Genomic DNA, 22,234 nt, shown 5'->3' on the forward strand with positions numbered 1-22,234 from the left:
TAATATGATTGTGTCACAGATTCGGAAACTAGGCCAGTCACTCACTGGGGAACAGTTTCAGACTGTTGGGTCTCATGGCAGCTGCGTCCAACGTAATTACTTTTGGCCTTCTGTACATGAGACCCCTGCAGTGGTGACTCAGGACCAAGGGGTTTTCTCAGAGGGGAAACCCATTTTCGCATGATCAAGGTCACGCGGCCTCGGTCATGTGGAAGAACCTTGGTTCCTCACCCAGTGTTGGGGGCTTCTTGTCGACGCATAATGCTATCGACGGATGCTTCCCTCATAAGTGGGGGGTGATCACTCGGCGAAGGGTCTTTGGCAGGACCATCTTCCTTTTTGCACATAATTGGCTAGAAGTGATGGCTTCATGACGCAACACTCGGAGGTGTTCCCCACAGCGTAAACGCAGCGTTTCATTCCCTCTCAGGGAACTAAGGTTACATACGTAACCAGAGACTTTCTTGTTGTAGATAGACATGTCATTTTACTATTTTATTTTCTTATACACTCTGTCATTTTACAGTTAGTTCTTTACTGCTGTATTTAATGACATGTTATATTCAGTGATAAAACAATGACAACTGGATTTATTTATTTAGCAGACATTTTATATTAAATGGTTTTCAAAAGAGGAATGCTTTAGTATAACACACGTGATTTTTTTGAAAACCAAAAACGCTCTGTTTCTGCCACTTCCACATATCTGGCAAAGTGAAACTAAACCTCTGTATTTAATGGCATGTTCTATTCAGTGATAAAACATTGACAACTGCATTTATTTATTTAGCAGACATTTTATATTAAATGGTTTTCAAAAGAGGAATGCTTTAGTATAACACACGTGATTTTTTTGAAAACCAAAAACGCTCTGTTTCTGCCACTTCCACATATCTGGCAAAGTGAAACTAAACCTCTGTATTTAATGGCATGTTCTATTCAGTGATAAAACATTGACAACTGCATTTATTTATTTAGCAGACATTTTATATTAAATGGTTTTCAAAAGAGGAATGCTTTAGTATAACACACGTGATTTTTTTGAAAACCAAAAACGCTCTGTCTTCGCCACTCCCACATATCTGGCAAAGTGAAACTAAACCACTGTATTTAATGGCATGTCTCGCAGATATTATTTGAGAGATCAACCATTTCTGAAGACAGCACCCAGTTTTCGCTCCAGGTCATTTACATTGTTCAGGTAAGGAAAATCCAACCGGTAAAAAAAAAACTATTTAGATGGGATAAATAATTACATAGATTTTTATACAACTTTATGATAATTTTTCAAAAACATCAGTCTGATTTCAGAAAGATTATGGTAACAGAAGGCTATTAAAACTTTTAATAAAAACAATTGGTCTCAGCAGTGCCCTTTAAAATGTATTGCCTTGATCCTGTAGCGGCTCTTGACTGTAAATTTAGGTAGAGCAGATTCTGGGTCTTATGCTGCGTTCACACCGGACGCGAATAGCTCTCCAGAGCAAGTACAGAGCGGTGACTCTCTCGATAAATGATCGATCAACATCACACATCTTTTAAAAAGATGGCCGTCAACGGGTTTCAAAACTTTTTAAACTTTCGCATCGGATGCGCGTAAATTTCGCCTCAAATTTGTTTTTACGCGCGTTCATTTCGCTCTTGACGCGCGAATGGACAGAAAGTGATCAAGCGTCAAAATAGACGCGGCAGGAGCGAATTTGACGCGCTATTCGCGTCCGGTGTGAACGCAGCATTAGCGCTAGTTTATGATTATATTTTGTAAGCTTTATATTCTAAACGCTGAACACACGCAACACACTTTTGGCAGATGTTTCGTTATTCAGCCGAATATAGCGCGTCAAGCGCGAGTGATTTCAATGTAACGCGTCTTTGCATTGACTTACAATTGAAATCACTCGCGCCTGACGCACTATTCGCGTCCGGTGTGAACGCACCATGAGAGTGTCCTGACGTGGAAAAAAAATGCTAAGTAAACTTGCAGCCAGACTCATTATACTTCGAGATATTGATTAGTTAACTTGAAGTGTGCTATTTTGAAAAAAAAAAAAAAAAAAATTGTAGGCTACTAAGTATATTTTAGTTAAATTGTGGTAAAGCAATTGTACTACAAGTGTATTTTAAGTGTATTTAGTGTACTTTTGTCTGGTAAATTTTAACAACTTCAAGTAAGTTTTTTTTTCAACAATATATTTTTAGAAAATATACTATATATAACCTATATATATATATATATATATATATATATATATATATATATATATATATGAAAGTGTGTTAAAAGTTGTATTGTGAAAATAAGTAAAAGCATGATGCTAATATACTTTTAATATATTTAAAGATAGTACAGTTTTTTGTTAGTATATTTGCAATGTATTATTAAAAAAGGTAATATATTTCATATACAATAAAGTATAATTTTTTATACAATTTTTTTCACTATAGGGTGGAACTCCAATAATGATTAAAAGGCTTTAATTACAAACACACACAGAACGCTATCTCAGAACGTAGTAGGCTACTACGAATGTTTTATTTTTATTTTTTTATATTACATGTTGTGGAGGAATTCCAGCAAGGAAAAGAAAGCCATGTCTATTCACAAACATAAAAAAAACACAACAGAACTACAAAGGGTACTAACCCTAACCCTAACCTAGGGAGGGCCAGCAGCATTTGCATTTGTATGGGAGCGCAGTAAAGTTATTTTTAGGTTTGATATTTGTTGCACATTCACCTAGGCTGCTAAAGGGACCGTCTGCAAATTCCACTCACAGTCCAAAAATATAAACGTCCAATCATTCATTACAATGAACTATATTTACAAGGTAATAGTAAATGCCTAGGCAGACTGACACACTGGATGAGCTCCTGCCAATATCTTTTGAAAAAAATAAAAAAAATAATAATAATACTGTAGGCTAACTCACCAAAAGTGTTTTTTTTAATTAGTTTTATTAGTCAATACCTGCTCTCTCCTCATCTCTATCAGTCTTTTGTTTTCTCTCAGTCTCTTTATATTGTTCTGACTCTTCTGCTCCTAAAGCTGAGCTTTGACTGATAGTCTTTTCATTTTCAAGTAAGCTTAGGGTCAACTGATATTTATATGTTTTATGAATCAAGTTATTTTACTGAAGGCTACCAGGAAAGCTATAACTAAGTTTATTAAATTATTTCACATTCATTAATGTTTCTTGTTCTCTCACATTGACAGTTACTAAAATTATTACATACATGGATGTTACATAAATGATAGGCCTCAATTCAAAATGGTGAAATTAGTCACAAGTTTATTTGTTTGCCTGATTATTTTTGTTGGTCGTTTAACATTTCGATCTTAAAATAGCTGTCAATTATGGAATGTTTAGTTTAGTTTAGCTACTTGCATCTTATTTCACACTTTATGACCATTAACAAATGCAAAATATCACATGTAGTAAGTCAGCAAAAAAAAACATTTTGGTGAATTACAGTAATTATTCTGAAATTGAAGTTATTACATAAAGAGTGAAGAGAATCAGAGTATATGCACATATTGCCTGAACTACATATTATAATAGATGTATATTATAAATATAATAATAAATACATTATAAAAGTATAATAGTCTAAAAGGTATAAGAAGCTATACAATAATAAACAACGCAGTCAAACATTTGTCAGCGCTCTAGTAAGCTTAAGTAGCCTAAATATATACATTTATGAAACTTCACTTTGCTCTCAGCCAATTTACCAGGGAAAACATATAGATTAATGAGACCAATGATCGCCAGTTAAATATACACATTACATCTTATGTTTATCCAGTACAGAGACATGAGAGCCAGCGGCAGCGGTCAGAAGGACTAACCGAGGAAAGCCTGTTCCAGACGGGGTTAATGAGCGTTGATCGCCTGGTGATCGTCTGGATCTCACAACTTTTCAAATAGGCGCTATTTTTATCAATAAACCACAGATTTGAGCTTTTGTTTTATGACAACCAGGTCCTGAGGCTACCTGCACAGTTTCAGCACAGTGCCACTGCCACCTAGTGGTCAGGAGATATGAAAAATTGCAATTTTTCATATATTTATTGACCAAAAATCTCACAACATTAATTTCCCCATATTGTCCATTTTGGCCGTTTGCCATTTTTAACTTTTTTGTAAAATGCTATATTTTACTAACGCGTTGGCAGATCATTATGACACTCAGGCCCTGTCCACACGGAGACGCGTTTAGCTGTATACGGACAAATTTTGTGTCGTATTGGCGTTTCGCAGGAGGGGCCGTAAGGGGCCGGTGCTTAGAGGATCGGGCGGCAGTCGAAGGCGGGGGCCTCGACAACCCGATCCCTGGACACGGAAACTAGCTCTAGGGACGTGGAACGTCACCTCGCTGGCGGGGAAGGAGCCTGAGATTGTGCGTGAGGTTGAGAGGTTCCAACTAGAGATAGTTGGAATCACCTCTACGCACGGCTTAGGCTCTGGAACCACACTCCTTGAGAGAGGATGGACTCTTCACCACTCTGGAGTTGCCCATGGTGAGAGGCGGCGGGCTGGTGTGGGTTTGCTCATAGCCCCCCAACTCAGCCGCCATGTGTTGGAGTTTACCCCGGTGAACGAGAGGGTCGTTTCCCTGCGCCTACGGGTTGGGGATAGGTCTCTCACTGTCGTGTGTGCCTACGGGCCAAACGGCAGTGCAGAGTACCCGGCCTTCTTGGAGTCTCTGGGAGGGGTGCTGGAAAGTGCTCCGACTGGAGACTCCGTCGTTCTACTGGGGGACTTCAACGCCCACGTGGGCAACGACAGTGTTACCTGGAGGGGCGTGATTGGGATGAACGGCCCCCCTGATCTGAACCCGAGCAGTGTTCAGTTATTGGACTTCTGTGCTAGTTACAGTTTGTCCATAACGAACACCATGTTCAAGCATAAGGGTGTCCATCAGTACACGTGGCACCAGGACACCCTAGGCCGTAGGTCGATGATCGACTTTGTGGTCGTTTCATCTGACCTGCGGCCGTATGTCTTGGACACTCGGGTAAAGAGAGGGGCGGAGCTGTCAACTGATCACCACCTGGTGGTGAGTTGGATCCGATGGCGGAAGAGGAAGCTGGACAGACTCGGCAGACCCAAGCGTACTGTAAGGGTCTGCTGGGAACGTTTGGCCGAGTCTCCTGTCAGAGAGATCTTCAACTCCCACCTCCGGCGGAGCTTCGACCGGATCCCGAGGGAGGCTGGAGATATTGAGTCCGAGTGGACCATGTTCTCCACCTCCATTGTCGAAGCGGCCACTCGGAGCTGTGGCCGTAAGGTCTCCGGTGCCTGTCGAGGCGGCAATCCCCGAACCCGGTGGTGGACACCGGAAGTAAGGGATGCCGTCAAGCTGAAGAAGGAGTCCTATCGGGCCTGGTTGGCTTGTGGGACTCCTGAGGCAGCTGACGGGTACCGGCAGGCCAAGCGAACTGCAGCCCGGGTGGTTGTGGAGGCAAAAACTCGGGCCTGGGAGGAGTTCGGAGAGGCCATGGAAAATGACTATCGGCTGGCCTCGAAGAGATTCTGGCAAACCGTCCGGCGACTCAGGAGAGGGAAGCAGTGCCCCACCAACGCTGTTTACAGTGGAGGTGGGCAGCTGTTGACCTCAACTGGGGATGTCGTCGGACGGTGGAAGGAATACTTCGAGGATCTCCTCAATCCCGCCGTCACGTCTTCCATTGAGGAAGCAGAGGCCGAGGGCTCGGAGGTTGACTCGTCCATCTCCCAAGCTGAAGTCACCGAGGTAGTCAAGAAACTCCTCGGTGGCAAGGCACCGGGGGTGGATGAGATCCGCCCTGAGTACCTCAAGTCTCTGGATGTTGCGGGGCTGTCTTGGCTGACACGCCTCTGCAGCATCGCGTGGTGGTCGGGGACAGTACCTCTGGGATGGCAGACTGGGGTGGTGGTCCCTCTTTTTAAGAAGGGGGACCGGAGAGTGTGTTCCAACTACAGGGGGATCACACTTCTCAGCCTCCCCGGGAAAGTCTATGCTAGGGTACTGGAGAGGAGATTACGGCCGATAGTAGAACCTCGGATTCAGGAGGAACAGTGCGGTTTTCGTCCCGGCCGTGGAACACTGGACCAGCTCTATACCCTCTACAGGGTGCTGGAGGGTTCATGGGAGTTTGCCCAACCAATCCACATGTGTTTTGTGGATTTGGAGAAGGCATTCGACTGTGTCCCTCGAGGCGGCCTGTGGAGGGTGCTCCGGGAGTATGGGGTCCGGGGTCCTTTGCTAAGGGCTGTCCGGTCCCTATACGACCGGAGCAGGAGCTTGGTTCGCATTGCCGGCAGTAAGTCAGACTTCTTCCCGGTGCATGTTGGACTTCGGCAGGGCTGCCCTTTGTCGCCGGTTCTGTTCATAATATTTATGGACAGAATTTCTAGGCGCAGCCAGGGGCCGGAGGGTGTCAGGTTCGGGGACCACACGATTTCGTCTCTGCTCTTTGCGGATGATGTTGTCGTGTTGGCCCCTACAGACCAGGACCTTCAGCATGCACTGGGACGGTTTGCAGCCGAGTGTGAAGCGGCTGGGATGAGAATCAGCACCTCCAAATCCGAGGCCATGGTCCTCAGTCGGAAAAGGGTGGCTTGCTCACTTCAGGTTGGTGGAGAGTTCCTGCCTCAAGTGGAGGAGTTCAAGTATCTTGGGGTCTTGCTCACGAGTGAGGGAAGGATGGAACGGGAGATTGACAGACGGATCGGTGCAGCTTCCGCAGTAATGCGGTCGATGTACCGGTCTGTCGTGGTGAAGAAAGAGCTGAGCCGCAAGGCGAAGCTCTCGATTTACCGGTCAATCTACGTTCCTACTCTCACCTATGGTCATGAGCTTTGGGTCATGACCGAAAGGACAAGATCCCGGATACAGGCGGCCGAAATGAGCTTTCTCCGCAGGGTGGCTGGGCGATCCCTTAGAGATAGGGTGAGGAGCTCGGTCACTTGGGAGAAGCTCAGAGTAGAGCCGCTGCTCCTCCACATCGAGAGGGGTCAGCTGAGGTGGCTCGGGCATCTGTTTCGGATGCCTCCTGGACGCCTTCCCGGGAAGGTGTTCCGGGCACGTCCCACCGGGAGGAGACCCCGGGGAAGACCTAGGACACGCTGGAGAGACTATGTCTCTCGGCTGGCCTGGGAACGCCTCGGTGTCCCCCCGGAAGAGCTAGAGGAAGTGGCTAGGGAAAGGGAAGTCTGGGCATCTCTGCTTAGACTGCTGCCCCCGCGACCCGGCCCCGGATAAGCGGAAGAAGATGGATGGATGGATGGATTGGCGTTTCGTCCAGACGGATCCGGCGTTTTGAGACACTGAAACCGCTATTTTTTGAAACCGGGTCCCAAAGTGGATAAATCTGAAAACGACACGCTTGCGTTTTCGTGTGTACAGCCAATCCGTATATTTTGTGAAACGATGATGTCATGTCGACTAGTCGGACACTGCTAGTCACGTAACAGCAACAACACCTGCCGACTGCTTGTATAAAAATATAATATAATGCTGCAGAAGCTACTGAGCCTCTTTTATTACTTTATATATTATTTACTTAAATGTATTTTTATTGTATTTCTTTATATTTTTATTATGCTATGGTGCTGGTCTGTTGTCTGATAAAGACATTTCGTATTTTGTAGGGATGGGCATTTCAAACAAAAATAATATTCGACGATCACTGGGAATTATTTGATTATTAGGCTGTTCAAAAAACGCACATGCTCGCCGGCACAACAGCGCTCGCTCAAATTCCACTCCTACATTGCATTTCTCAGTAAGCCTGTTGTAGCCATTAAAGAAAATGTATTTAGTTTCATATTTATGTTTAAATAATATGTTATTTTTTATTTCATCTATGTTGATTTATGAAAGTGAACAGCATGAGTAGCTAATCATAAGATGCGCAATATAGCGGGAGACATCATTTTGACCACATTAAGTTTTGTTTTATATAAAGCTGGTTTGTATAAAGCCTTTCTTTAAAGTGAATTTCGTTTTGTATAAATTGTATCTTAATTTTAATCAAAGTTTCATCAACCAATTGCCTGGATTTAATGAATAAGAAGCAAATATAGCTGACAATATAATCATGACATGGACGCGCCGGCGCAATATTGCATTGCTCGTGAACTGGAACTCGTCTCATAAATTAACCGAAACTCAGAAATATATAGAATGCTTGAAATGTCTACTTTTAAACTGTTAAAATGTCTCTTTGCTATATTTGACTCATTCATTACTTTTGCCCGGGTTTGTGGCAAGCTTTATGAGTCCGATAACTAATTGAATATCGTGATTCGTGACTCATCCCTATTGAACCAGGCCATTTATGGTTGTTCATATTGTTTAATAAAGTTCTTGGTAAAAAAGAAAAGAAGAAGCTACTGTGCCTAATATTATTGTATACAGCGCGCAAGGTTTATGCGCATGCTCAAAGTCTTCTTCTCCGTTTTTATTGTATCTATCTGGCAGAATTACAGCGCCACATACTGGTCTGGGATGTATACTACATCGTTTTGAGTCGGTTTCAGTGGTTTCGTGTGTACGCAGATATTTCTTGAGACGACGCCGTGTTTACGGAATTATTTTTTAGAACGAGGCAAAAAAAAGATTGGATAGGGAAAGCTCTGGCTTCGTGTGGATGTGGCCTCAGTATGTGTCTTTGGCACCATGCCCTGACGGTACTCAAAAGGTTTCGGGGCAGCACCACCTTGTGGTCAAAATATAATGAACTTTTGATTAAATCGGCCTATTGTAATGAAACTGGGCTGGATTTCCCAAAAACCTTCTTAAGAATATGTCGTTCTTAAGTTATACATTACTGTTCCTTATCGTTAATACATGTTTCCCGAAACATTTTTAGTTTTAAGTATACCTTCTGTAAGTCATACGTTCGTAACGTTGGTCTGGACCACTCTTAGCTTTACCTTATCAGTGTTGACAGTTCACTCCGCTAGTGGCCACCCCTGAAAAAAAGCTTATTTCAGTCAGGACCACTTCGCCAAGTATATTTATTACATTGAATTACAAACAATTCCTGTTTTCGGTCGAAGTCCAAAGTAGTCGATTGTCGAGTTCACCTGCATAGGTTTAGTTACCTATGATCACGCGCATGAACTCGACAATCGACTACTTTGGACTTTGACCGAAAACAGGATGTAAATACAGGTATTTGCGCTGGCTGAAATAACATAATTTGTATTCATATCTTTCACATCTACTGCAGTCAGATTCACCGTGTTCACTCTGAAATAATCACTCACATGGCTGGGCACTTGTAATGACACATCAAGGATGTTAAGAGGCTAAAAGCAGGTTTAAAACTTGCCCCATTGATGTCAACAGGGTGCAAATTTTAAAAAGAGGATAACACGGTGTAGGCAACACTGATTTTTGTCGTTGTTCTCTGTATTGACAGCACTCCAAATTTACAAAAAAATTAGCTCAATGTTAAAATTGACCGGAGTTCTCCTTTTATACACCCAGTGTTCAGTTTGGCTAATTCAAGTGTTTTCATGCAAATAATAACATTTTCATTAGACTGATTGATTGTTGTTAGCTTTTTAATTATATTATCCAAAGGTACAGTCCATCAGCTGGCAAACCATTAGCCAGTAAAGGTTTAAAGCGTTAGTTCACCCAAAAATTAAAACGCTGTCAGTAATTACTCTCCCTCATGTTGTTCAACCCCGTAAGACTTTCCTTCATCTTCAGAACACAAATTAAGATACTTTTGATTAAATCTGAGAGCTGGATCACTCCTCCATAGGCTTGTAATTGAAACTTGCCGGCCCATAAAGTTAATAAAGACATCGTTAAAATAGAATAAAATGAATAAAGTCGTTGTTTTTGTTTTTTTGCGCACAAAAAGTATTCTCGACGCTTGATAAACTTATGGTTGGGCCACTGTAGTCACTTGGACTATTTTAACGATGTCTTTAATAACTGCCAACCTGAATTTGAGGTCACTTCAGTCATTTGGGAAAAGCAAGTAAAAGTCCTATGCATAAGGATGTAGTGTAACAATTATTATTTTTTCCGAAGTGTTGACAACTTAGTGTTAACTAATAATTGTTGCAAACTGGTATTACCAACAAAATATTAGTGCATTCCTGGAATGTGGCGTCGTTACACTACATGCTTATGCATCGCTTTCTGTCAGGACTTTTACGTGCTTTTCCCAAATAATCACTAAAGTGACGTCGACGTCCGGGTTAGCGGTAGCATGAGCCATCAGGCAAGTGTTATTTAAATAAACTCCTGATGTACTTACACACTTTCCAATGCCTCGTTTTATGAGTAAAGAACCTATTTGTACTACTGTAGAAGTTTGGTATCATTCCGGGCATTATTAGTGGGGTAACTTACGAGATAAAACCTTGGATCCGTTAGCGCCTGCACTAAGCCATTCGGCTGATATCTCTGAATAAGCTCTAACTTTAAAGGTACAATATGTAAGAATTTTGCAACAAAAAATCCAAAAATCACTTGCACAGTGTGATATATTTCTTGCAGTTGTGTACTTACAATATCCCAAAAGTCTCCAAAGATTTTTTATTTCAGAGAAATTCCACTTTTAAATAATGGCTTGTCCCGGAAAAAAATGTCGCCTGTCAATGACGCAATATCCGCGTTATCCTCAGTTTCCGCTCGTACTGCCATAGCCATGACGTAACCATGGCAACAGACGTGGACAACTGCGTAGTGCATAACGTTTAGCGGCACACTATTCTTATTTCGTTCAAACATTATGGACCATGGCAAGCAGACTTTGGGACAAGAAAGTAGAACTAAAATAGTTTAGTTCTTGTGTTTCTCTTTTTTCTGTTCTTGTTGTTTTACAAATAAATAGCGTCAGCATCTGCATATCATTTCCATATTAATATTCCCATCCTCATGATACTATGTTTAATGATACAAGACATTAGGAAAATATGAGATAGGAACTATAAATGCCATCTGTCCCATCACATACTTTTTAGAGAAGAGTTTTTCTCATCCTTTTCCATATAACGGGCGGTTGTGCAAGGAAACGCACGACAAAGGAGAATTCAATACCAATATGCTTTAATCCAGAAAACTAAGGGTGCATTTACACGACAACGATATGCTTAAAACTGAGAAGTTTTTCCTTTGAGTTTTCCGCGTACAAACGACACTAGGGCTGACTTCTAATAGTCGAGGATTCGAGGATTCGATTCGGAGAGGTCTGATTCGACTATGAACCTCATGGTCGAATAGTAGGGTAGTGTTATCAGTGCCGCTGCTAGCCATTTTGGTGCCCTAAGCATAATTGCATAATTTCTTTGATGCCCCCTACCCCGAGAAACTTCGTCTTCATGAGGCACACGCGCGCTGTCTCTTGCTCTCTCTCCCTCTCTGCCGTGCACGCGCTACGCGGTTTGGAGCACAGTCTCTGTCTCGCGGGCACACTCGCTCTTCCGGAGATTCCGGAGATTTTAACTAATTCGCGGGCATCAGTGAGCCGCTATCAATATGCGGGAGACTCCCGGAACTTCCTTTGGGATGTCTCTATTTCTATACTGAAATAATATCGGCATTATAATTATTGATTTTGCAAGCTGGTTTTCCTTGCACACAACTTCTGAAGAATCAGACAACCACAGTTGCAGTAGAACACTTTTCATATGTGAAGAAGTTATTTTTTTTCTTTTGGGACAATGTGAACTTAAGCTGAAGGCTGCGCGCGAAGCGTCTCAGCAACGAAGACATCCTTTCCTTTTTCTTTTATTTTCTTTTTTGCTGCATGTGCACTTTCTGAAGCCCATTCGATTATGACTTATATTAGGCCTATGTTTATTTTTGTTGTTGTGTAATTGTTTTGTATTTATTCAGGCAGGCGTATTGTATTTTGAAAAAAGTTTATGACATTTTGGACTAGTGCCAGGCTGTTGCGCTAAATTTAATTTAATTTATTTTATTTTATTTTTTTTATATGTGTGATAATGTTTTGTTCATCTGGCTTTAAATGAATAAAATGTATTTGTTACACACCATGTTTTTCTTTTATTGTTTTTTGTAGCTCTTTTGTTTGAAATAGAAAAAAACTAGCTGCTATCTAAAAAAAAAAAAGTTTGACTATCAGTCGACTACGGCAAAATCTAACGAATCAGATTCGACTATGAAAATCCTTAGTCGAAAACAGCCCTAAACGACACCATTGTCAAAACGATCCCCATTCACACGGATCCACAAAAACAACTTAAAAACGCTGTATTCTGCTGCCAGACCATTAGATGGCGATGAAACACTATAGACTGAACACATAATACGCATGTGCATGATGTCATCATCTTCAGAGATTCGTGGTTTTGTTGTTTACATGTAGACCGTTTAAAGGGGTGGTTGATTGCGATTTCACTTTTTTCATTTTCAATAGTGTGTAATGTTGCTGTTGGTGCATGAACAGTATCTGCAAAGTTGCTGCGCTGAAAGTTCAACATAAGCAGAGATATCGTCTTTTAAAAATCAGGAAGTTTAATGCCTACAAAAACGACTCGAATGGGACTACAACGAGATACTTCCCGGGTTTTATACGTAACTAACCCATACATTCAGTGGTGCAAAAAGTGGGTATGCGCTATATGCGGCGCATAGGGGTGCAGCGCCAGCGGGGGCGCCAAAGTGATGGTTAAAAAAAATTATACATTTTTTTTTTGGGGGGGGGGTGGCTTCTATATGTGAGCTGCTGTTGTGCGTTTCTAAATAATTTCTGCATCTCCTCAATGTTATATAACCCTCTAGACTAGAGGACTAACTGGCTAGAGTAGGCGCCCTCATAAGATTCCATCATAGAATTTTGACATAGAAGAGGGGGGGTAATATCGCGAGCGGGCGGGGGCGGCGTGAGCGCTGAGCGAGCAGGAACGAGTAGAGTTGTCGTCGATGGATAAAGTAAAAAAGCTGTCGGGGCTAAAAATAGAAAAAGAAAGACTGAAAAGGGAGATGATGTCAATTGATGCGCCAGCAGATAAATAAGTGGATGGTGAAAGGCAACAGGATTTAAAGTGTGACGTCCAGGCATAGCCTACTGGCCATCGGGGCTACCGGGAGATTCCCGGTGCTTTTTGGGCCGATACATCTAATATATTTTTTTTTTGTCTTAACAGCCCATAAAACTCGTACATCGGAGGCCCGTTCGTTTTTTATTTATTTGTATTAATTGGCGATGCTGGGTTAGTGCCGGTGTAATCCATTGGTCAAAAAAAAGTCAGTGTTAGTTTTTTTTTCCTGACATTTTTCATGAAACACCTAGATCAGCGGCCCATTGGTTCTTTCCTTGATTGACACTGGGCTGACCCAATCACATCTTTAATGTAAAGTATAGAAATTAGTACAAAACTAATTATGAAAGTTTCCTTTATTTTTCAGTGCATTTGTTTTACAATATATGGCTATTACTATCATGGGATTAATATTATAACTATTATTATGTAGTGTAATGTAGACAGACACTGTTACTAAAAGAGGTTTGATTTTTTCTTTGTTTAATTTGCACACTGAATATGGGTTGGAGCTTTTAATTTTGAACTCTCAAAGTGCACCAGATTGATGAATTTAACATTAAAAAGCACAACATTTTCTTACGGGGGGGAATGCCCCCGAACCCCCCTAGAGGGACAGAGTTCTATTTTATTAATAAATAGCAATTTTGTACTTATTTTATATGTTAACTCTCACTCGTTACTCACTCATTACATTGGACACTTTTTTTTTCTTTTTTCTTTTTTGTTTGTTTGTTTGTTTGGGGGGTGGGGGGCGCCTAATTTGTTGCTGCATACCCCTCTGACACTGGGTAGTTGCGCCCCTGCATACATTTACATCAACCCTCCCTCCGGAATATGGAAAAAAAAGGGCCCATATTTCTGCGGCGTTGTGGAAGAGGAAAAGTAATAGTGGAGAGCTGTAGCCATGCCGTCTAAAGTGTGTTATTTTCACCCAGCTGTCAGGTCTTCTGTGTTCGGCTTCATACGGACGCTGTAGTTCATCAACAATGGCTAAAATTTATGTTTGATTATGTTCCTGAAAATTACATTGGTAATTTAGCTCTCTGTGCTGCGCATTTTACGGAAGACAGCTTCCAGAATCTCCACGAATTCAATGCCGGATTAAACAAGAAACTGTTACTAAAACATGAAGCAGTTCCAACTTTAAACCCAGAGGCAGCCGTTGTTGGGCCACAACCTGTAAGTAAGACCTAATCATTTTAAATTTATTTGGATGTATAATTTCAGACGTAATGTTAGTTTTATCAAGGACGTAAACAAATGCTGGCGTTATAGCCACTTAGTTATGCTATTTCGTGTGTCTATGACAATCGCGTACAAACATGTTGGACCTGAATTTGTAATTATGCACTAATTTTGTAAATGTATTTTCCGCGTATACTTTATGACGTAATTTTTTGATTTGAACAAGAACGTAAACCAATGCCAAAGCTGTTTGTTTATAGTAGCCAGTTAGTTCGATGCTATTTTGTGTGTATAAGACACACATGTATAAAGTTCAAAAAAATATATGTAATCGCAACAGCAAACTTCAGCTGCGGTATTACTCAGTCATTAATGGTGCTTGCTTTTTGCAAGCAACAGTATTGCTATTGCTCTTTTTGTCCCGCCGAAAGTTTGACGCGCTACTCCGCCCGCAGTTTTTGTCACAGACCCATGAATGAGGTGTCAAAACGTGCGGCCTATTCGGGAATGGTGTGCTATGACTCTTATAAGAGATCGGGGGTGCGGTGGTCGCCCCAGGGGCGAAAAAGTCGCCAAAAAATCCCATAGACTTAACATTGCGACAAACTTTGACGAGTCACGGCTCAGAGCGAGGATTTCGCAGAAATGTGAAATTTACCACATTTGAAGAGGCTGGCAGGTTCTGTAAGAACATACCTCACAATGGGGTCAAAGTTGCACCCCTGGGGGGCAGGAGCGGCCCAAAGTTGCCCCATTGACTTACTATGGTGTAGGACGGCCCATGTAAGGCATGCGTTTTTCCTACTATGGTAAATTGCATAGGGATTTTGTATTGAACATAACTCTGGATCACAGTGTCATAGAGACAAGGGGGCGGGCTCATTTTACTCAGACGACCAATCAGTCTCTCGGGATCATTGTGAAGCTATCAGGCCACGCCCCTAGCAACCATTTAGAGCACCTTAGCAACAAAATCCATAGACTTCCTTTGAAAGAGATCAAAGGGATATCTTTGGATAGAAGAGTCATAGAAACATGAGGGTGGTCTCGTTTGACTCGGGCCAGCAAACGGCCAATCATGAATCACATCGACGCTTCCTAGCCCCTCCCTAGCAATCATTGTCGAGCACCTTAGCAACCAACATCCACAGAGTATAACTTCCATTCTGAATGTCACAGAGGCGTGGGAGTTGGTTTATATTATTCGTACTGACAAGCAGCCTTTGGAGTCTCATTATTGGCAGCTGCCAAGCCACTCCATAGCAACCAAACAAAGTGCCCTAGCAACCGTTTAGCAAGACGTATATCTCTGCATCAGAACATCGAATAGAGATGGGGGTTGGCTCTTTTGACTCATGCTAGCAAACAGGACTTGCTACATGCTACGCATGCTAGCAGTGAATAGCTACATGCTAATATTGATTAGCTAAGTGCTAAATCATGCCAAGAAAATGCTACAAACTCCACAGTAACCATCTGTGACAACTACCAACCACCTAGTAACACCATAGCAACTACCCAGAATACCCTAGCAACTGCCTAGCAACGCCCTAGCAACCACAAAATTACCTTAGCAACTGCCTAGCAACGCCCTAGCAACCACCCAGAACACCCTAGCAACTGCCTAGCAACACCCTAGCAACCACCCATAATACACTAGCAACCACCTAGCAACCACCCAGAACACCCTAGCAACCACCTAGCAACCGCCTAGCAACCACCCAGAACACCCTAGCAACCGCCTAGCAACCACCCAGAACACCCTAGCAACTACCTAGCAACCGCCTAGCAACCACCCAGAACACCCTAGCAACCACCTAGCAACCACTCAGAACACCCTAGCAACCACCCAGAACACCCTAGCAACCGCCTAGCAACCACCCAGAACACCCTAGCAACTGCCCAAAATACCCTAGCAACCGCCTAGCAACCACCCAGAATACCTTAGCAACCGCCTAGAAACGCAAAATAAAACATGCTAGCAAGATGCTAATGATGCTAGCATGACGTTAGCAAGATGCTAATCATACTAGCATTATGCTAGCAACATGCTAATCATGCTAGCATCTTGTTAAAAGAATGCTAACATCTAGCTAACCGCACCCTAGCAACCGAGTGTCGAGTTTTGCCACTGCAAGCACCATTCACATTTTCTTCTGGAAATGTACATTCTAGTTTATTCTGTTATATTAAATGTTTAATCAGGAGAAAATCGTAGCCTATCTCAAAAGCTAACAAGTGCCAGCAGTGGCATTTTCAAGTAACAGCATATCGAAATTATTATATAATAATAGTAGAATAGAATAGAATAATAATTTTAAAAAAATTTACCATTCAGAAGCGTTTTGTAAGAGCCGTGTTTGGGGAGGTTCTGCTTGACTCTCTTCAGTGCCGCTTTCTGGGTCTGATTCTGGCTCAAACTGACGGCAGTATTGACACCATTATTTACATTTGACCGGAGCACATGCAACTTTCGCCCGTAAAGGTGATGGGTGTGAAGTTTCCGGACAACGTGCACTACGCAGTTTAGCCAATTACAACACACCGGCCCAACTAACCAATCTGAGCCCATTGGCTGTTTCTGAGGGAGTGGTTTCATAGAATCAGGAAGTTCAAATGACAGAGGAGAAAGCGTCTTATACAATAAAGGTGAAATTTATGAAAAATAAGGCTTACAAAAAAAAAAAAAAGACGAAGACATGTTATATTGCACCCCTTAAACACAATCATGCAAAGAAAAAAAGCAGTAAACCACCCCTTTAAAAAACTTGCACTTTGAAACCCGGTTTTGAAAAGTTTGTGTTTTCAGGCAGCCAAACACTGTTATCGTGTGAAGGAATGGTCAAAACGCATACAAAGTTTTACCTTAATAGTTGAAAATGGTGTCATCCCCTAAAACACAATGAAACAGTGTTTTAATTAAATAAAATATAACCTTTACATTCCACTGGCCAAATAGTATGTTTCATAGTTTTATACATATCAAATTTATGCAATTTTGCCTAGAAGGTAAGCATATTTTTAATGTAAAAAAAAAAAAAAACTCTGGATAGTGATTTCACGTCATTTCCATGTAATTAAACTCCATTAATGAGAGTGTTATATGTAATCTAAATGTGTAAATCGAATGGTAAAATTGTTCTGTTTAGTTCATTACTTTGCTCACACCATGGAAACAGAGAGTAATGCTGAAAACTGGTTTGTTTGGTTGTGGTCAGCTGTCATAGTTTTGATGATGTTTACAGGTCAGTCTACAATTGTTTAATCAGTACACCGTTATACGGAGACATATGCATTTACTGGATCCATTAATTATAAGCTAAACTATCCAGACCTGCCCTAAATGTTCTTCTGTGGTTTTGACATAAGTGCTACAAAGCATGTTTGTGTAGTTGTGTAGACTTAATGACATTTTCTAAAACATTTTCTTCTTTTCTTGGACATGATTTTTTTATTTATTCATTAATTTTAAAGCAGAGAGCGATTGTTTTGTCAGAAATAATCATATGCCATGTGGATTAGACTTTAGAAAACATGCAGAATCTCAACAAACATGATTTGAGGCATCATTCATGTCTGGAGCACAAAACAATTTATAGACTTAAAATTAATACTTAGGGTTAACAGTTTATTTAAGTCATATTTCCTTTATTTTGAAGCAGTCATATAAAAAATTTAGTATATCTTACAGATTCATCTGCTACAATGTCGAACAATAACCAAAAGAAGAGCAGCGCAGAGTCTGACCAGACGAAAGAGAAACATGCACATGTCAACAGGTGAGTGTCATAATACTAATGTAACAACAGATTTCATTCTTAACATGTTCATTTCATTCATTAAAAAAAAAATTGGTCCAAACTTAAAAAGTAAGAGAGAAAAGTAAAAAGTAGTGCTGCTCCAATAATCATTCAGACTCAGAATGCTGACTGTGCATTAAAGGTTGTGTAGGTAAGAATTGTCTAAATAACTTTTTTTCAAATTGGCTTAAACTGTCTTTATATACCAATACATAATTAAAATGTAAGTACTTTGAAAAAGAGAGTATACAAATTGAGTGACTATATTGTATTTAATCTTCAAAAAACACAGCTCATTAATTCCTACCGGGACGAAACAAGTGATTGGCTTGCGCGACTGTCACTCTCCGTCGCCATGACTACCGCCGCTATTACTGGCTCTGCCCACGCGCAGTCGCGCACCCGTTTCTAGGTGGGAGTGAATGGAATTAATGAGCTGCATTTATTGAAGATTTAATACACTAGAGTCACTCAGTTTTTTATACTCTCTATTTCAGAGTACCTGCATTTTAATTATGTATTGGTATCAGTGGTGACTGCTGGTCTTTCAAAGAGGGGAAGCTCATTTTCGGCCTAAATCCTAAAAATGGTCCAAAACTTCCATCAAAATATGTGTATCGTGATTGTCAAAACATTAGGTAATTAAACAGAAGTTTAGTAAAAACATGTTACAATGTTTACATGGTACAATGACTGTAGGCTACTGATTTTATTATTGCTTGACACACGATTTCATTTCAATTCAATTTTAGTATTTTGATTTGATTCAGATCTTGATTCAATATCGATTCATTTGGATAAATATTAGGTAGCCTAACTTACATTCTTTTTTTTTTTTCAAGAAAAAAAATCTCATCTAATGCTGTAAACATACAGAGAGCCCTGTCAGCTGGTATTATTATTAAAGGTTAAATAACAACTCCTCTCTGTAGCTAATTTTTCTAGCCAACTAACGTGCAATGGTTATTAAATGGCTTTCTAGATCCTGAGGTAACGTACGTTAAACCTAAACGTTGTGACATTTTTCTCCAACTGTGTTATTGACACCTTTCCGCGTTGAAAAACACTGATTGCTCGATATTAAGTATGAGGGATATACATTTTGGTAAGTTGTACTGGATCTTTCAACATGCTGATTCTTGTTTATTTATTATTTACTAGTTGTAAAGAGTGAGAGATGATCTGTCACGTCACATTTACAAGTGCTAAAGCGATATTTATTGTTTGAATTTCGTCATACAATTTACAGAATCGGAGAGCTGAGAATTTGCTTATCAAAAGTAACCTTCTCTTTGTTGTCTGTCAGTGTCAGTGTCCTCTTTGATTTGCGATTTTTCCCTGCGTGAGAAAAGCGTTTTTCAGTTTACTTTTCACTGAGCTCGAATAGCTTCAGCTATTGACAGAAATTCTGTCAATCAAAAGGAGATGACAGACCCTCCAATCACCACGCAGACGCCCGGAGTAATCGCAACATTTATCCAATGACCGTCTAGTTTCGGAGCACTGAAAAAAACTGTTCAAAGCAGCCCCATTGAAGTCAATGGACGCTCGGCTTCAACAGAAAAATGCACTGTGACGCTACGGGAATGAATGAGAAGGAGATAGAGTCAGCTGACCAGCTGCTGATTCTGAACGAACTCGTCTTCGAGATGAACGTGTTCTAAAGCATTTTTAGTAAATAAAATGTTAACAAAATAGTACATATATTTGACCATTAATTGTTGACATTATAGGGGAAGCCGAGCTTCCCTTGCAGTCTTAAAGAAATCGCCACTGATTGGTATAGAAAGACAGTTTAAACAAATTTGAATAAAAGTTTTTTTAGACAATTCTGACCTACCCTACCTTTAAGTCACATCGATAATGATAATATTATGTAATGCTGCTGGTTTTGGAATAAAGGGGAAAAAAAGCTTCTCAAAAACTTCAACAACTCAAATAATAATCAGTGAATGGAAACAAATTTATAAAAACACACACACACACACACACCACACTAACAGTTATAAACATCTGCCATATTGTCACTGCAAACCAGGCATTATAGTAATAAATAGCTGATTTAAATAATATGTTGATGCTGAATCAATTCTCTCTTCTGTAGAGCACGTCATGATGCCACACTGTTGAGTCCAGGTCCTCCAGCACATTATCGTCTGGACACTGAAAAAAAATATGTGGATGGGAGTAATAAAAAGGTCAGACAGTGGACATATGGAAGAAGAGACAGAAACAAACAGAATAAAGTCATACTGATGGTGGGAGAAACCGGCGCTGGGAAAACCACCATGATCAACACCATGATCAACTACTTACTGGGAGTGAAGTTTGAGGATGAAGAGTTTTATCAAATCACAGAAGAAGAAAAACATGAAGATCAGTCACAATCCCAGACGTCTGCAGTCACTGTTTATGAGGCGTTTGCTGAAGAAAACCCAACATCTCTGACCATCATTGACACTCCAGGATTCGGAGACACTGAAGGATTCGAGAAAGACAGAGAGATTGCTGAGTATCTGACCAGATTATTTTCAGATGAGGAGGATGGGATTCGTTATATTGATGCAGTGTGTTTTGTGATGAAGGCGTCTCAGAATCGTCTCTCTGGAAAAGAGCTTTACATATTTCACTCAGTTCTGTCTCTGTTTGGTAGAGATATAGAGAACAACATAGTGTTTCTACTCACACAGTCAAACGGACGACGTCCAACAGATGCTCTCAATGCCATTAAGAAAGCAGAAATACCCTGCAGAAGAGATGAAGACAGTGAACCTGTTCACTTCTTATTCAACAACCAGCAGAAAGAGAAAAGAGACAAACGGTACAAGCATCTCGACAGATCAGCCTGGGAAATGGGAGACGAAAGCATGAACGACTTCTTCAAACTCCTGGAAGAAAAGAACAGGAAAAGTGTCAAGATGACATTAGATGTTCTGAAAGAGCGAAGACAACTTGAGGCCTGTGTCTCGAATCTGAAGGACCGAATAGATGAGAAGGAGTCAAAAATGAATGAATTACATCAGATTCAGGAAGTTGTCAAAGAGAACAGAGATAAGATCAAGAAGTGTGAGAACTTTGAGTTTACAGTCAAGAGAGTTTTCAAAGAAAAAGTCCCCATTGTAAATGAATGGTGGTGGAACAGTAAGGCGACCTGCTGCTCTGTCTGTCAGGAAAACTGTCACGAGTGGGACTGTAGTTGGGCGAGTGATCCCTCATGGTGTTGGGTCATGAAAAACGGCAACTGCACTGTGTGTACCGGAAAGTGTCATCACAGCAAACATGTCAGAGAGAACAAAAAATATGTGAAGAAGGAAAAGGAAGTCAAAATGACATTTGACGAGCTCAAAAAGGAGTATGAAGACACTAGTGTCCAGAATGAAGCCAACTTTGATAAAAAAATATATGAAACTTGTAAGAAAGAAATTGAAGATTCTAAGAATAAAATAGAAGAAAACCTGAGGATTGCACAGGAGAAGACTCAAAATGAAAAGTCCAAACTGCTGGAAGAAGCTTATACCAGCATCATGAGCCTGTCTAAGATCGCATTAAAAGCTGACAGCGCTTTCACTCTTCTACATCTGGATTTCCTGATTCCCAGACTGAAGGAGGAGGGAAAATATGAATGGATAAAGAACCTGGAGGAACTGAAGAAAGCTGGAGAAGAACAGAAAAACAAGGGGGCTTTAAATCAGCTGTTGGGTTTTTGGAATCGTTTCACTGGAAACAAATAATGCAACAAATATGAAAATACAAGATGAAAAAGCAGAACAGATGCTGTTTCATTACAGAAAATAAAAAGAGGGTTTGTTGAGTTTAATGATCAAATTATTGAATATATGAAATATATATGAATATATTGAAAAGTACAACTGATTATAACAATTTAATTTTGCACTGTTATTTTTTGTCTTTCTTTTCACTTTAGATATTATTACTTAACAGGTTTATAATCATGGTAGTGTCTACTTTCATCACATTGTCACTAATGTCCTATATAAATATTTTTTTTGTTTTATTCAGGTATATCACTTCTTCTCTAGTTCTTATGTATTACTCCAGCTTACTCTCGTATCTATGTCTTATATACTGTGTTTTGTGTGATAGTAATACTTTAAAAGTATGATGTAGTTCTCTGTGCTCTTTCTCATTATATCTAGTTTAAATCTGCTTTGAAACAATGTGTATCGTAAAAAATAACTATACAAATAAATTTGACTTGAATTG

The 22,234-nt window shown here is 40.6% G+C and overlaps 1 protein-coding gene across 1 annotated transcript; it reads left to right on the plus strand.

Annotated features, from left to right (window-relative positions):
• The first annotated feature begins 1,092 nt into the window (after positions 1-1,092).
• On the plus strand, positions 1,093-22,234 carry LOC306993125 (uncharacterized protein). The gene is made up of 3 exons (XM_079602639.1): positions 1,093-1,201; positions 17,902-17,989; positions 20,115-22,234. Exons 2-3 carry the CDS (start codon positions 17,916-17,918, stop codon positions 21,739-21,741), a joined length of 1,701 nt encoding a protein of 566 aa, XP_079458765.1. The 5' UTR covers positions 1,093-1,201; positions 17,902-17,915; the 3' UTR covers positions 21,742-22,234.

Source organism: Phoxinus phoxinus (genome assembly GCF_949152265.1).
Source record: "Phoxinus phoxinus genome assembly, chromosome: 2".
NCBI lineage: Eukaryota > Metazoa > Chordata > Actinopteri > Cypriniformes > Leuciscidae > Phoxinus > Phoxinus phoxinus.